This window comes from Carassius auratus, chromosome 1 (assembly GCF_003368295.1).
Source record: "Carassius auratus strain Wakin chromosome 1, ASM336829v1, whole genome shotgun sequence".
Lineage (NCBI taxonomy): Eukaryota > Metazoa > Chordata > Actinopteri > Cypriniformes > Cyprinidae > Carassius > Carassius auratus.
The window spans coordinates 32,301,436-32,314,291 of record NC_039243.1 but is presented as its reverse complement, the minus strand read 5'-3'; the positions used below and the strand labels follow the sequence as shown (position 1 = coordinate 32,314,291).

The window sequence follows — 12,856 nt, the reverse complement described above, 5'->3', positions numbered from 1 at the left end:
TAATAATCAGTCATAAGGACTGGCACACTTGGATAAAGACAGTTTGAAGATGCTCTTCAAAGAAGATGAAATGGACATGTGTTGATGTTGAGCATCTGCTGTCCTCAAGTGCAGCTCAATCGCTCTCTGATTCCAAAAAGAGATTGTGGCATGAAAACATCCACTTTTTTTGATCTGCTCTCAGACTTGTGTTTACTGAGGCGTGAAGCACTCGCTGACCTCTGACCTGTGTGTTCAGAAGCACTCCAGAGCTGTTCACAGTTATACACACTGCAGAAGATGTAAGATGCAGCCTGTTTTATTCAGCTGTATTTACCCACTATCCCTTTAATGCACTTGAAGTGGCCCGTCTGACCCCAGGTGTCCTCGTCTGTGTGAGGAGAGCGAAGTGAAGACTTTGGTTATGCAGAAGCAGCACAAACACACTCCCTTTCTCCTCGTGTCCAGGTGCGCTCCTGCTCTGGGATCATCTGTCAGACTCGGAGCCTGGAGCTCGTCGCATTACACATGACACAACAGCACAGTCGGATCAGCACAGCTCTGTCTGAACCTCTCTCTGCTTTTATAGAGTGTGACCAGGCTCGTGTAGAGCAGTGTTCGACTCTTTGATCTGAATCAGTACAGTATGTTCACACTGGGCCTTTATTCTTATTTTAACATCGCGCCAGAACCGTATAATAATCTCTGCTTGTGTGTGTGTGTGTGTGTGTAACACTGTGGTTCAGCTTACTTCATGAACAGCAATGGTTTAGTTCATTTATCTGCCAATCCTGACCTTCAGACAGAAGCAAGGAGTTCACGGTCATCATGTCTGGATGATCAGGTGACTGCTTCCTGTCTGCTTCAGCTCAGTTTCCTGTGAGGAGGAACTTTCATGTGGGAGCACTTCACAATATTGCCTGGCAGCCTTCATTATCAGCCCCCTCTTGTGCTCAAAGTGTTTCTGGAGTGTAGAAGTCAGGCGAAGAGAGACTGGACGCTGCTGCATTTCTGGATAATGAAGTGGTGCGGCTGAGTGTCTGTCAGAGATGATGCAAGGACAGGCTCTCACCAGTTTTACCAAGTAATATACAATGTATGTCACCAAATGAAGATAGTCCGGTGACAGAAATGTAACCGCATTGCTAAATTAAGCCCCCTTATTTTATTTCGCAGTGCATGCAGTTCCACTCTTAGCCACATGAGGCCGCCAAAGACTCTTTTCAATTTGAGTTCAGCTTGAACCATGCAATTTCAAGCCAAATTCTACTCATTAGATTTGGGTATTTGGGTGCAACTAAACAAACTAAAAATGATAGGATCATCTCTAATATCTAGATCCAGACTTTTGATGGATTTTGCATGTTGTAAGAGAGGTCTGATATTAAATGCCGTCTGTGTGCTTTGCTCTTATTAAAGTGGTGCTATGCAATCCTCCTATTATTAGATCCTTGCCCTTGCAGAGCGTCCATGTGGAAAACTCTTCACCGGAGGATTGACTTTTGTTCTTAATGTGCTATTGTCATAAAACTTTGTCCCTAAAGAACCTTGTGAGGAATGCTTTTCCCCCCGAAGCAAGCTTAAACATGAATGATTCATAAGCTTTTAAAACTTGACTCGCTCGTTTGGTTGTTTTCCTCTCTAGTGAGTCGACTGCAGGCTTTGTTTGGCCTTTGTCGTCGCACGCTTTCACATTAAACACTTGATTATTTCCTTTCAGAGGAATAAAAATGTGTATTTCTTTCATCTCAGTGCTTTATTGTGAGTAGTGTGTGGATGTACTTTTTGCAAATATAAAGAATAGGGTTTTTCCACATGGCTGTTGCTTTTTGAGATGACCTTTGTGACCTTTAGAAATGCTTCCTGTGAAGTGAAAGTATGTCTGTGTACAGGTCTAACAGAAGACGCTATGTTTTTGTCCAAAGTTTAAGGGTCCAGCAATGTCATAACAGTCGCCTAATGTGATTTATTTTCAAGCGATGATCACTTTGTAGTGAACGGCAAACTTTAAGCAATCATTTGTTCTCGAGTCAAGTCAGATGATTATTCAACTCATGTATACATGCGTCAAACATGGCAACGTCATTCACTTTAAGTTACATGGCACAACAAATCATTGATCTGTCATTAAAATGATTTGAGCTTTGCATACATGAGTAAACTTTCATCATACAAAGTGATGTTTCCTAGATAAATCTTACAGTGTTAGTTTAGTATTATTTACATGCAATGTTTAAATAAGCTTTCAATTTTAGAATTTCCAAAGCTTTCAAAAAAAGCTTTAATTATCTTGTATTCTGCAGAAGAAGAAAAAAAAAGAGGGATTTTTTTTAAGGTTAAAATATTCTGTTATTGTATAGGATTTAATTTAGTCTTCTAAAAAGTAGCCCTTGTTTTCCTTGCACAGGTTTGATCTGTTTTAGATCTCCTAAATGAAAATTCCCTTTTCTTCCCCCATCAGTCAGCCCTAGAGAGGCTATATATATATATATAAAGCGACGTGCATGCAGAATAAAGGATTCCTCCTCCTGACATTCGGCAGGATCCGGGGTTAAACCCCTCACATTTCTGCCATTCCCAGCAATTACCTTGTTCCAGTCACACTAAATAGCTGTGCACCGTGAGATTAGGGGAAGGCTTACGTGGGGCTGTATGAAGCGAGAGGACAGAAGCTTTTGGGTTTCCAGGGCTATAAATGAGACGGGTGCTCTCGGGTCAGTTTGACTCGAATAACCCTGTGTCTCTAAAGCATAGAGCTGTTTTATATTCCACAGATGTACATTGTACTAGAGAAGTTGCTCTAGGGCTCCTAAAATACAGGTATTAATGAGTATCATTACATTGGGAGAAAAACTAGATACTATGTTCTCCACTGAACCCTTGAAGTGGACTTGGCTGCGTAGCATTCATTACAGTATGAAACGCAAAGTAGTTTTATAGTTCTGTGATGATTTACCGCAGTATTTTCAGTCATGGTGTGACATTGTTTCAACTTGAAGTGTTTAATAATTAAGTCTAGTCAACTTGAAATGTTGTTTGGATATTTGACTTGACTAAACTTGATTAAAATGTTAAGGCAGCACAAACACTTACTTTAAAGGGAGAGTTCACCCAAAGGTTTTCGCACCAACATTCTTCAAAACATCAATTTGTTTTTGTGAACAACAGAAACTCAGACACATTTGGTACAGTTTGAGAGTGAGTAAATGATTCATTAAATGATTTTCTTTTTGGGGTGAACTATCCCTTTACATTAAAACTACAGTAGTATTTTATTTTTTTTACAGTGTAAACTATCATTTGTTTTAAAGAATCATTCAGAAAGACTCAAGCTCACATCAGTCTGATGAATCTTTAACTGAATCACTCAACTCAGAATCAACATCTGACTCACTCAGTGATTTGCAAGTTATTCATTCAGCAGCGATGTTTTGTGTGCTAGAGGACTCTGAAACTTAAATCATATTTTTACTGTATGCTTGTTTATATGATTTAAAGCAGTCCCTGTTGTTTAATGCAGAATTCTGTAGGAAACACTGGTTTACAAGCCTTTAAAATGTTAGCAGGCAGCATTGCTGCTGTCTGGCAGCTGATGAACTGGCATTCTAGATTAAAAATACTATTTTTTTGTTAAGTGTAAAATTTAACAATGCTGCTAAGCCATTAACTCTAATGTTCCTTGGGTGCATATTCAAGTAGAGGTTGTCATTGAATCAGTGCTAACTGTGAAGGTAGAGAGGTGAAGGGTTATGTCTGTCTCTGATGTGACTCTCGGAGGCTGCATTGCTCCATGGTGGGCTGAGGGAGTAGATTCCTGTGCTCATGTGTTTAGGTGGGGGTCGTCCAGTACAGGACAGCTGGCGCTGGGGCCAACAGGCTCCTGGTGACATCAGACCCTCTGATATTTAAAAAGGGGCCACAATCCAGGGCAGCGAGCTTGGTGTGGACCCTCAGAGCTGTCATGTCTCTTAAAACTCTCGTGAGTCGTCTTCTGGGGGCATTCAGTGATTCTGCCACCGACCAAATCCCACAAATTTGCCTCTGCTGGGATATGACCTACTAGCTTCGTGTTGGAAATGCTGCGGCATTGCCCCATTCCCCGCTTCTCGTCAGCCAGCCCGAGGAGAAAGACGGCCAAGTCCTCGGGCAAAGAGAAGGCTCCCAAGGCTCTCCCGGAGAGCCAGGCACTGGACACCAAGGATGTCCCCAAGGAGCCTGTACCACCCCAGAAAGTCCTCAAGATCTTCAGCATCAACATCATAGCTCAAAGTCTGCCCTTCTGTCGCAGACGGGTGAGTCCCAGGAATATAAACGCAACTATGCCCTACAGCATGCCAGATTTAATGCCAGTTGCTTTGGTCTGGAAATGAATAGCTCACTGCATGGTTGAATATTGATTGTCTTTTCGAAATGCGTAGTTGCGAAGCTCGAGGTGATTCTGTACTGAGGCGTTCCAATCATTGGTGTTTTAAAAACATTTCGATCTGGAATAATATCACAGGGCTTCAGACTAACATCTGAGAGCACTAAGTTCTACAGACAGTGGCGCCAGGAGCAGATTTGGTAGCTCTGGGGCGTGGTGTGTGGGGGTATTAAAAATAAACATAATTTAACCATAAAATTACTATTGTTTTGCATTAATAAGCGCAGTTGCTAAAAATAAAAAGAATGCAATTTTTATGTCTCGGTAATACACATTTGAGGGTAAAGCACTGAGCTTGAGTTGGGAAGCATACAAAAATGACTTTTATTAACAACAGTAACGTGCAAAATATAAAATATTCAGTTTTATTAAATATAACATTATTATTCTATAGTATTATACTGAACTGAGTGATAACTTCAGTGATGATTTAAAAAAAAAGTTAGTTTTTCAAGGCACTTTGTGACTTTTTTTTTATATAAAAAAAGTGCAAACCTTTGGCAAATTTAGATTTTTTGATGATTTGATGTTTTATAATTTCAAAATACAAGACATTTTTTTAATAAGTGTTTGTTTTCCACAAAGTATATTTCGGTCATCCTATTAAAATAATATTTTAATTGGATAATTTTTAGACCTTGAAAGTGCTGGAAATAGTTGTGTGGAAAGCTTGAAAGGCATTGAAAAGTGCTTGATAAATGCTGCTCAAATAAGTAGCGTGGTTTTGTTATGTTTTTGTTTAATTTTTCGGTTGATGTTTCTCATGTGCATCAGAAATGGCAGCGCTTATGAGAAACAAAAATGGTCACAGTACCGAGCCCTGATACCAGTTTATACCCATTTACTAGAAAAAAATTTACTTGACATTCTTGATTTATATATACTGTATGTATAATTTGGTAACTGTTGCCAGGAAATTTCAATCCTTGTATTATGCTTTTTGATTTTGAATAGAATCGGTGCTTTCTGGTGCTGTTTGAAATGCATGAGAAACTGCTGGGATTGTGAGTCATCATTCAACCTTCTGCCTCCCTCTCGTTCTTAAACCAACAATAGCAGTAATTGCTCAGGCACAGTCAAGAGACTCAAGATAGCACGCCGGTCTATGAGCATGTCATACTGTGCTGCACTGCTGTCATTTTAATGCCACTTTCTAAGACTTTACCTGAATTATTCAGTGAAGTCGCTTAGCGACACTGACAGAATGGTGTGCTTTATTGAAAGAACATATGGGGAATCATGTTATCCAAAACAGATATGAGCATAGCTTATTTGTTGTGATTTCTTTAGTCACCGCTGCGATCCCATCCGGTGACCTTAAAAAGACTTGCCTGGGAGTTCCTATTTTTAACCCTGCCCAGATCCGGAGAACATGCATTGATTGGATTGGAAAGCAGCTGTTCTTTGGTCGTCGTAACGTCCCAGCAATCCCATAATGCAGCGTTGCGTGTGCTGCATAGTCCAAGCGGGAGAGGCCGGAAGGACACTGTACACGACAACTCTGTTCATGGAGGACTCGCTGCAAGGTTACACCTCGCCAACTGGCTTTAAACTTGACTCGTGACTTTCCGGTACCAGCCATTTCATAGAGAAAATATAAAAAAATGGTCTCAATTATTGGATAATAAAGGCTTGTTTGGGTACAGCGAACAAACTTGTTTATTTCTTCGAGTGGGACGGCTGAAGATAACGAGGAATTCAATTTCCTCATCGCTAAATCATACTTCCAGAAACGTCTTTTTATAGACATTGCCATTTATGGGAGCCTCTATTGTAGTCTTAGGTGTCTAATGTCGCTGGCTTTCACATTTACCCTCCGGTTTTTGGCATTATTACAAATACTCTCAACCTTAAGCAACCTTTAAATGGAATGATGCAATGATGAGTCATAAGAATGAAGGCCATTAGTTAAAATAATAAATATATGAAGAAAGTGTGAAATTACACTACCTTTCAGAAGTTTGGGGTCAGTAATGTAATGGTTTCTTTCATTGAACAAAAATGAATTAAAGTGATCAAAAATTATACTAAAGACATTTAAAATGAATGTTGTTCTTTTGAACTTTCTGTTCATCATTTCTAAGCCGAATAACCATTTTCAATTTAGTTAATGTTTCTTAAGCACCAAATCTGCATATATATATATTTTAGGAAGGTGAGTGGAAACATAATATCTTTCCCAGGTCATTTATTACTTAAACACCAGAATAGAAAACGATCATCTCTGCAGTGTTTGCTATAACTGTGTGTTCAGTGCCTTATTTTTCTCACCCAACACACGTGTTCTCAAGATATGGAGGATTTTGTGGGAACCAACTAGATGATGGCACAGGGGGAAAAGCCAAGTAAAATGCTCCGTATCACTAATGTGCACATGTTCCTTCCGGAAGATTAACTTGTGGACACATTCCTCTTGAGGCTTGTCTTTGTTCTCTTAATTTTCCTTGTCTCTCCACTTTCTTCTTTCCTTGTAAAATCACGCCCCCACTGAGACTGAGTCTCTCAAAGAGGAAGTAGGAATAAACCAGTGAAAAAAATAGATGCATAAACCTCAAAATCACCAAACAGGCATCCCCATATCTTTCCAAATGAGCAGCTGGTTTAGACGCCACCTTGCAGAAATGACTTGAGATCCACCAGCTGGCCCTAGTGAATGGAATAACTGGAATATCTCTTGGTCCCCATTCGCTCAGCAGGTTCTGCAGAATCCACTGAGCATAAAAAAAGCAGCTTCTTTTATTGTTGTAGAAAGGAAGTAGCAAAGGAGTCCAACAGAGATGAAGTTTTAAGATGAAAATACACTCATTTGCACATCCAAATATTCCTCAAGTCTTTGTATGGAGTGAGCTACATGCCAAACTTTTTTGTTGTTGTTGTTTTGGTCCTTGCCACTTCTCAGAGTCCCTTGTATAAATAGCTTCCAACAGAGTTTCCAACGAAGACATGCTTTGGTGACAAAACCTGCTGTTTTCCCCCCCAAGGCCTGATATTGAAGACAGCTGTTTCTGACCCACAGGAAATGAACTTGAGTTTTCACACCAGAGCACTTGAGAGTGTATTGCAATTCTATTCCGGTTCTGTTTTGCCATTTGGGTAAAGTGATCCGGTCCTGCCCTTCAATGCTATGCCATGGTCACCATCAAGAGCCATTTGCTACTTGAGCTTTAACCTTTGGCCTGAAAGTTTCCTAAAAGGGATGGTTCACCCAAAAATGACAATTATCATTTACTAAATCGTTTTCAAGAGCAACATTAAGGAAGAATTTAAGACTCTTCATGCAGCTTTTTCCATATTACAGATTTCTCTCAGGTGGCATATGACTCCCAAGTCTTCTGAATAATCCATAGCGAATATTGCATCAACCTTGACAATTACATTTGTTCATGTTCATTAAAAACGAGTGACTCTAGATGTCACTGATAAATGCAAATAACACAACTTGGGTTATAATTTATGAAGCTAAATATTTATCTTATACAGTAGATGCAGAATGCTTCAAACGAATCATTGAATACATTTTTATGAATGGTATGAATTCACATTTCTTGAACCATCTGAAAAAACTAATTTTCTAAAAGGAATCAGATACTCCATCTCTATTTTAGAACAGAGAGGGGTTTCATGAGCACACATTTATTACCTTAGCTTCACTTTAAGTATACATTTTCATTTTACTGTGGGTGAAGAAAATCAACCAGGGGCTCATTCTCGATCTCGCGGACATTATTGAAAAGGGCAAAAGAGTCTTCACTTTTATTGAAACGCTTGCCGTATCTTTGCGTTATCGCAAATGAAATGGTTTACCTTGGTGACCTTTTCTCACGTTGTTGTGTATGAGCACAGATTGAGTACTCAAGTCAGCTGATGTGTCCTCCTACCCCTCCTCGCCGGCTCCTATGGGAGGAAGATGATGGGATTTCATTGCCCTTGAGCTCCAAATAACGCTGGGCGAAGGCATCTGCTCAAAGCTATTCTGAGCTGGCCCATTCCTGCACTGCACAGACAAACAGAAAGTGTTAGGCAAACAGTATTGTGGCTTTCTGCATATGGGATAGCTGGATCCCCCACTAACAGACATGATGGGATGCCAGCAACTACTTGTCAAGGTAAAGGTAAGTGGCGGTATACGTCCAATGTGATTGGTGCAAGCCCAGCCACCCTTGCAACAAAGCCACCAAGAAGTGCTGACATTGTTTCTCAGGTTGCCGTTTAACACTGATGTTTGGCCACCCTTGGTACTCCAAATAGTTTAAAAAATACCTGCTGAACTCTGACAGCAACTTTTCCCAAGTGCTTGAAGACCTCCCACCTACTGCAGGGCTGCCAAGAGGTGCTGACATTTCTTGCAGAGCTGGCGGTGTGTGTGAGAGGCTTTCTCCTGACCTGGGAATGTGTCACAAGCTCCCAGCATCTGCCGAGAGCCAGGGTTTTGTAACTGAAGATGGGGCTGCTCGGTAACACTGCATTTTAATATCCAGGACCATTACAATAATGAATATTTGTGCTAATCATGCTTTGTCAGCACATTGTTGCTGTTAACAGCTTGTAGTATGAGTCTGGTTATCACCGACAACATGAGAGGTGGTCCAAAAATGGCATTCCTCAGTGGATAGCCCCACTAACTTACCTGACCTGACCTGACCTGATGGAACCTCAACTGCCCCATTGTTGTACTGGTCTCCAGCCTCTTAAACTAGCACTCTTGTGGATTATATACCCGAAAATTACAACATACACACACTATCATTTCATTCCAAACCTATTTGACTTGATTTTTTTTGCAAGATTCTTTGGAAATTGTAGGTAACCAAACCGTTTTGACGTCTGTTTCACCACATCATCTTTGAAGCTAAACTCGAGGCGAGTTTTGAGGAATCCTAGCCTATAAACAAGAAAGAGCAAATTCCTTGGGGCCACTCATGGTTCAGCACAACCAAAGTCTTCACAGAGTTTGGATCAATCCTGGCCTTTTTATCACTGCCTAAATAGCTAACTTGACCCGTGCATGAATGGGAAGGAGTGAATGGGTATTTTTGCGGTTACGGACTGGGAGCTGTGTCTGGTCTTCATCCCTGATTCTTTGGGGAACATTTCTCACCTTTCGCTCCCTCAATACTTCTCCTTCTGCCTGTCCTCCCTATCCATGACTACTTGTCTTGTCCTCGGTCCAGGAGCAGTCAGATTGCCATGGTGTGACCCATCTGTCTACTTGGTTGTTTAATTTGGGAATTAAGCCGTATGCCACTGCTTGTGTGGTTTGCCCTCTAGATTGATTGCGTGAGGGAGGACATTTATCGGGTCAGCTCTTTGAATTGAGTCAAAAAGCAGAGACAGATTTATAGCAGAGACTGGATCAGAGGTTCTGGGAGGCATCACATACCCACTACGTGCCTCACTGACGACTGAATACGTGTAGCCAGCTGCATAGCGGGTTGTGGATATCCTGGGTTGTGGAGTCGGTTCCTCTATTTCTGTCCCAGGATTTTGTCTCCATATTTTGCCCAGAATACAACTGACATCACTACTTCGTTTCATCCATTATCAGAGGATACTTGCTTTATGGCATCCTTGCTTTTAGGTTTCGCAAGGAAGTCATCACAGTCAACTTGTTGTTCAGTTGAATTGTCGATTTGAGGTGTTCACAATCCATACACAGACACCCAAGAGATGAGAGGTGCTCCAACTTGCATGTTTTTATGGATGCAAGCACTCGCTGTACATGGAGTGGCTCTCTTCTAGCTTGGGTTAGAATGAAGAATCATTTTGCTGTTATAAGATCTCTTTGTCTCAAGATTGAGGCTCCTTATGCCAATGCGGTTTTGTTCTTTATGATATTATTTTATGCATTTTGTTGGATTTTAACTGGTCAGTTCTTGTATGCATTCAATAAAGCAAGTGAAGGTACAGCAGCCATGTTTAGTTTGTTGCTCAGCTCAGGAAACTTGACTCGGATTCCCAGATTGATCAAGACCGTGTATCATGTGGGTGATGGAGCACAGGCATTCTCCACACCTATTTATAAAACCTGTATATAAGCCTGCATAACCGATAAAACGTGCAGCATAACCGATAAAATATATGCAGCATTACTGTTAAAGTGTGCAGCATAACCGATAAAACATATGCAGCATAACAGATAAAACATATGAAGATAAAACACATGCAGCATAACTGATAAAACATATGTGGATAAAACAAATGCAGCATAACCGATAAAACACATGCAGCATAACCGATAAAACACATGCAGCATAACCGATAAAAACACATGCAGCATAGCAATTAAACATGTGCAGCATAACCGATAAAACATATGCGGATAAAACAAATGCAGCATAACCGATAAAACACATGCAGCATAACTGATAAAACACATGCAGCATAACCGATAAAACACATGCAGCATAACCGATAAAACACATGCAGCATAGCAATTAAACACGTGCAGCATAACCAATAAAACACGCGCAGCATAACCGATAAAACACATGCAGCATAGCAATTAAACACGTGCAGCATAACCGATAAAACACGTGCAGCATAACCGATAAAACACGTGCAGCATAACCGATAAAACACATGCAGCATAACCGATAAAAATAAAACATACGCTGCATAACCGATAAAACATGCACCCCACCCCTAACTGATGGTAGATAGTTTAATCTTATGATACGTAAAAATTCTAACTATCAAAGAATGCAGTGTGATTATGTATAATGATTCTTGAAATAACTCAAAGGTTTAGAGACTTTATACTGTAGAGACTTGCATTCTTACTGCTTGGTTCTGATCCCACTTTACTTGATTTCAGTAGCGAGATTATTAACAGTAGAGTTGAGATGATGAATAAACGGTTTGGCCTTTCACATGTGTATGAATGTAACATATTGAGGTGCCTGGTTATTAATAGGGTCCTAACATTACCATCAACTTCACTGGAGCATTGCAAGTAATCGGTCTGCTTCAAGCCAGTCACGTAACCGATTATTCACGTCAAGGGCCTTGTTTTTAAGCTGTGCGTCACCCAAGCAGCATACAGCATCCTTCTAGAAGTATTTGTTCTTATACAATAATTCCTCTTGTCCCATATCTCTTTAACTGTTTACCAAACGACCTTGTGCATTCATGCAATGCATTTACATGGACTGATGTTTGTCAAAGGGAGGAAAGTTGTGTTTATCAGGTTTGATACTCTTGTAATGAAATGCTACTGCACTTGCATCCTCTGTTTTGGCATATTTCAGGGTGTCTGGAGACTTTCACATGTCACTGAGCTAGGATTAGATTTACCACATTTTGTGTCTCATTTACATCATAAAAAGTGTAGCATTAACCTCTGGAAGAGAATAAATACTTTCATAATTACTCGCTAATCTATCCTCAGTGTGCGATTGAAGAAGGATTTGAACGTTTATGTTATCATTACAACACAGATGAATCCTAATGCTTGAGCTTTTGGGTCTCTGTTAAAAAGCACAAGGAGGTTTAGTAGACATTGAAAGCATAGACCGATCAAGAATAAAGGGTTAAGAAGGTGTGTGGATGCTTAAAGCTTTTCATGTGAATTAAACCAGCATTGTTTAATATGTAAGTGTATTTTAGATTTGATTGCTGGGAAACACGTGGGCCTGTTTCAGTCTGTAATCGTGCAGCTTCTAAGGTCAGAGAGGAACGGCTTGTGTGTGTTCTGAGATCAGAAGTGTGGGATCTGCAGGCTTTGTGCTTGGAATGATGTCAGAAGCACAGTATGTCTTCTCCAGAGCAAAAGTGACTTGAGGCCAGATAACTGCAGACTCAGCCTTCTGTCTGTCTCTCTTGGAGGACATTAGTTGACTGAAAAGATCCACTTCCTTCGTGTCCTTTTCACTTTGTACTTGTCTGCTGTTACTTACGATGTCATTTTGGCTTACAGGACTGGTATTTTTCATTACTATCAGTTGGTGAACAGCAGGTGGCAGTGTGATCTAACAGCTGATGCATCATTCCTTCTATTATCCAACTGAATGCTCTCCTAAAGCTCATTCTAGCCATTGCTATTCTTTGATGCTGTTTATTCTCGACTGCTGGTTAGCACTGGTTATGGTCAGAAGGTTTCTAGTTCTGTCAGACTAGAAAAGATTTTGGGAGGTCCACTTATAATGTGACCTAAAATGAGGGGTATCCATAAAAAAATACTGTGGAACTTTTACCAAAATATACTAGATACTATTTGCTAAATATCAGAGCCTGTATGCAGATTCTGGCCACTCGGAGAAAATCTTGTATTATATGCTGGACACAGACTTGATGACATGATTTTTGGATTTAAAAAATAATAAATAGATGTAATGCATCTCTAAGAAAAAAAAATGCATGTTTTTGCATGAATAAGTTGTGTTTGCAACAACTTAAGTCTGGTAGAATATGATCTTCAGTAGTTTATTGTTACCATTTAATAACACTGCAAGTGTT

General features: G+C 40.2%; 1 protein-coding gene across 2 annotated transcripts in view; it reads left to right on the top strand.

The window, feature by feature from the left end:
- Positions 1 to 12,856, top strand: part of LOC113107870 (F-box/WD repeat-containing protein 7-like) — a 103,664-nt gene that overhangs the window by 43,320 nt on the left and 47,488 nt on the right. Inside the window, exon 1 of one of the 2 annotated variants that reach the window (XM_026270680.1) lies at positions 3,856 to 4,271. The exons of the other annotated variant lie outside the window; for it this stretch is intronic. Coding sequence (XP_026126465.1) covers positions 4,056 to 4,271 — 216 coding nt within the window. The 5' untranslated portion in view covers positions 3,856 to 4,055. Of the gene's footprint in view, positions 1 to 3,855; positions 4,272 to 12,856 lie in introns of those variants that run through there. 2 annotated transcript variants of the gene reach the window in all.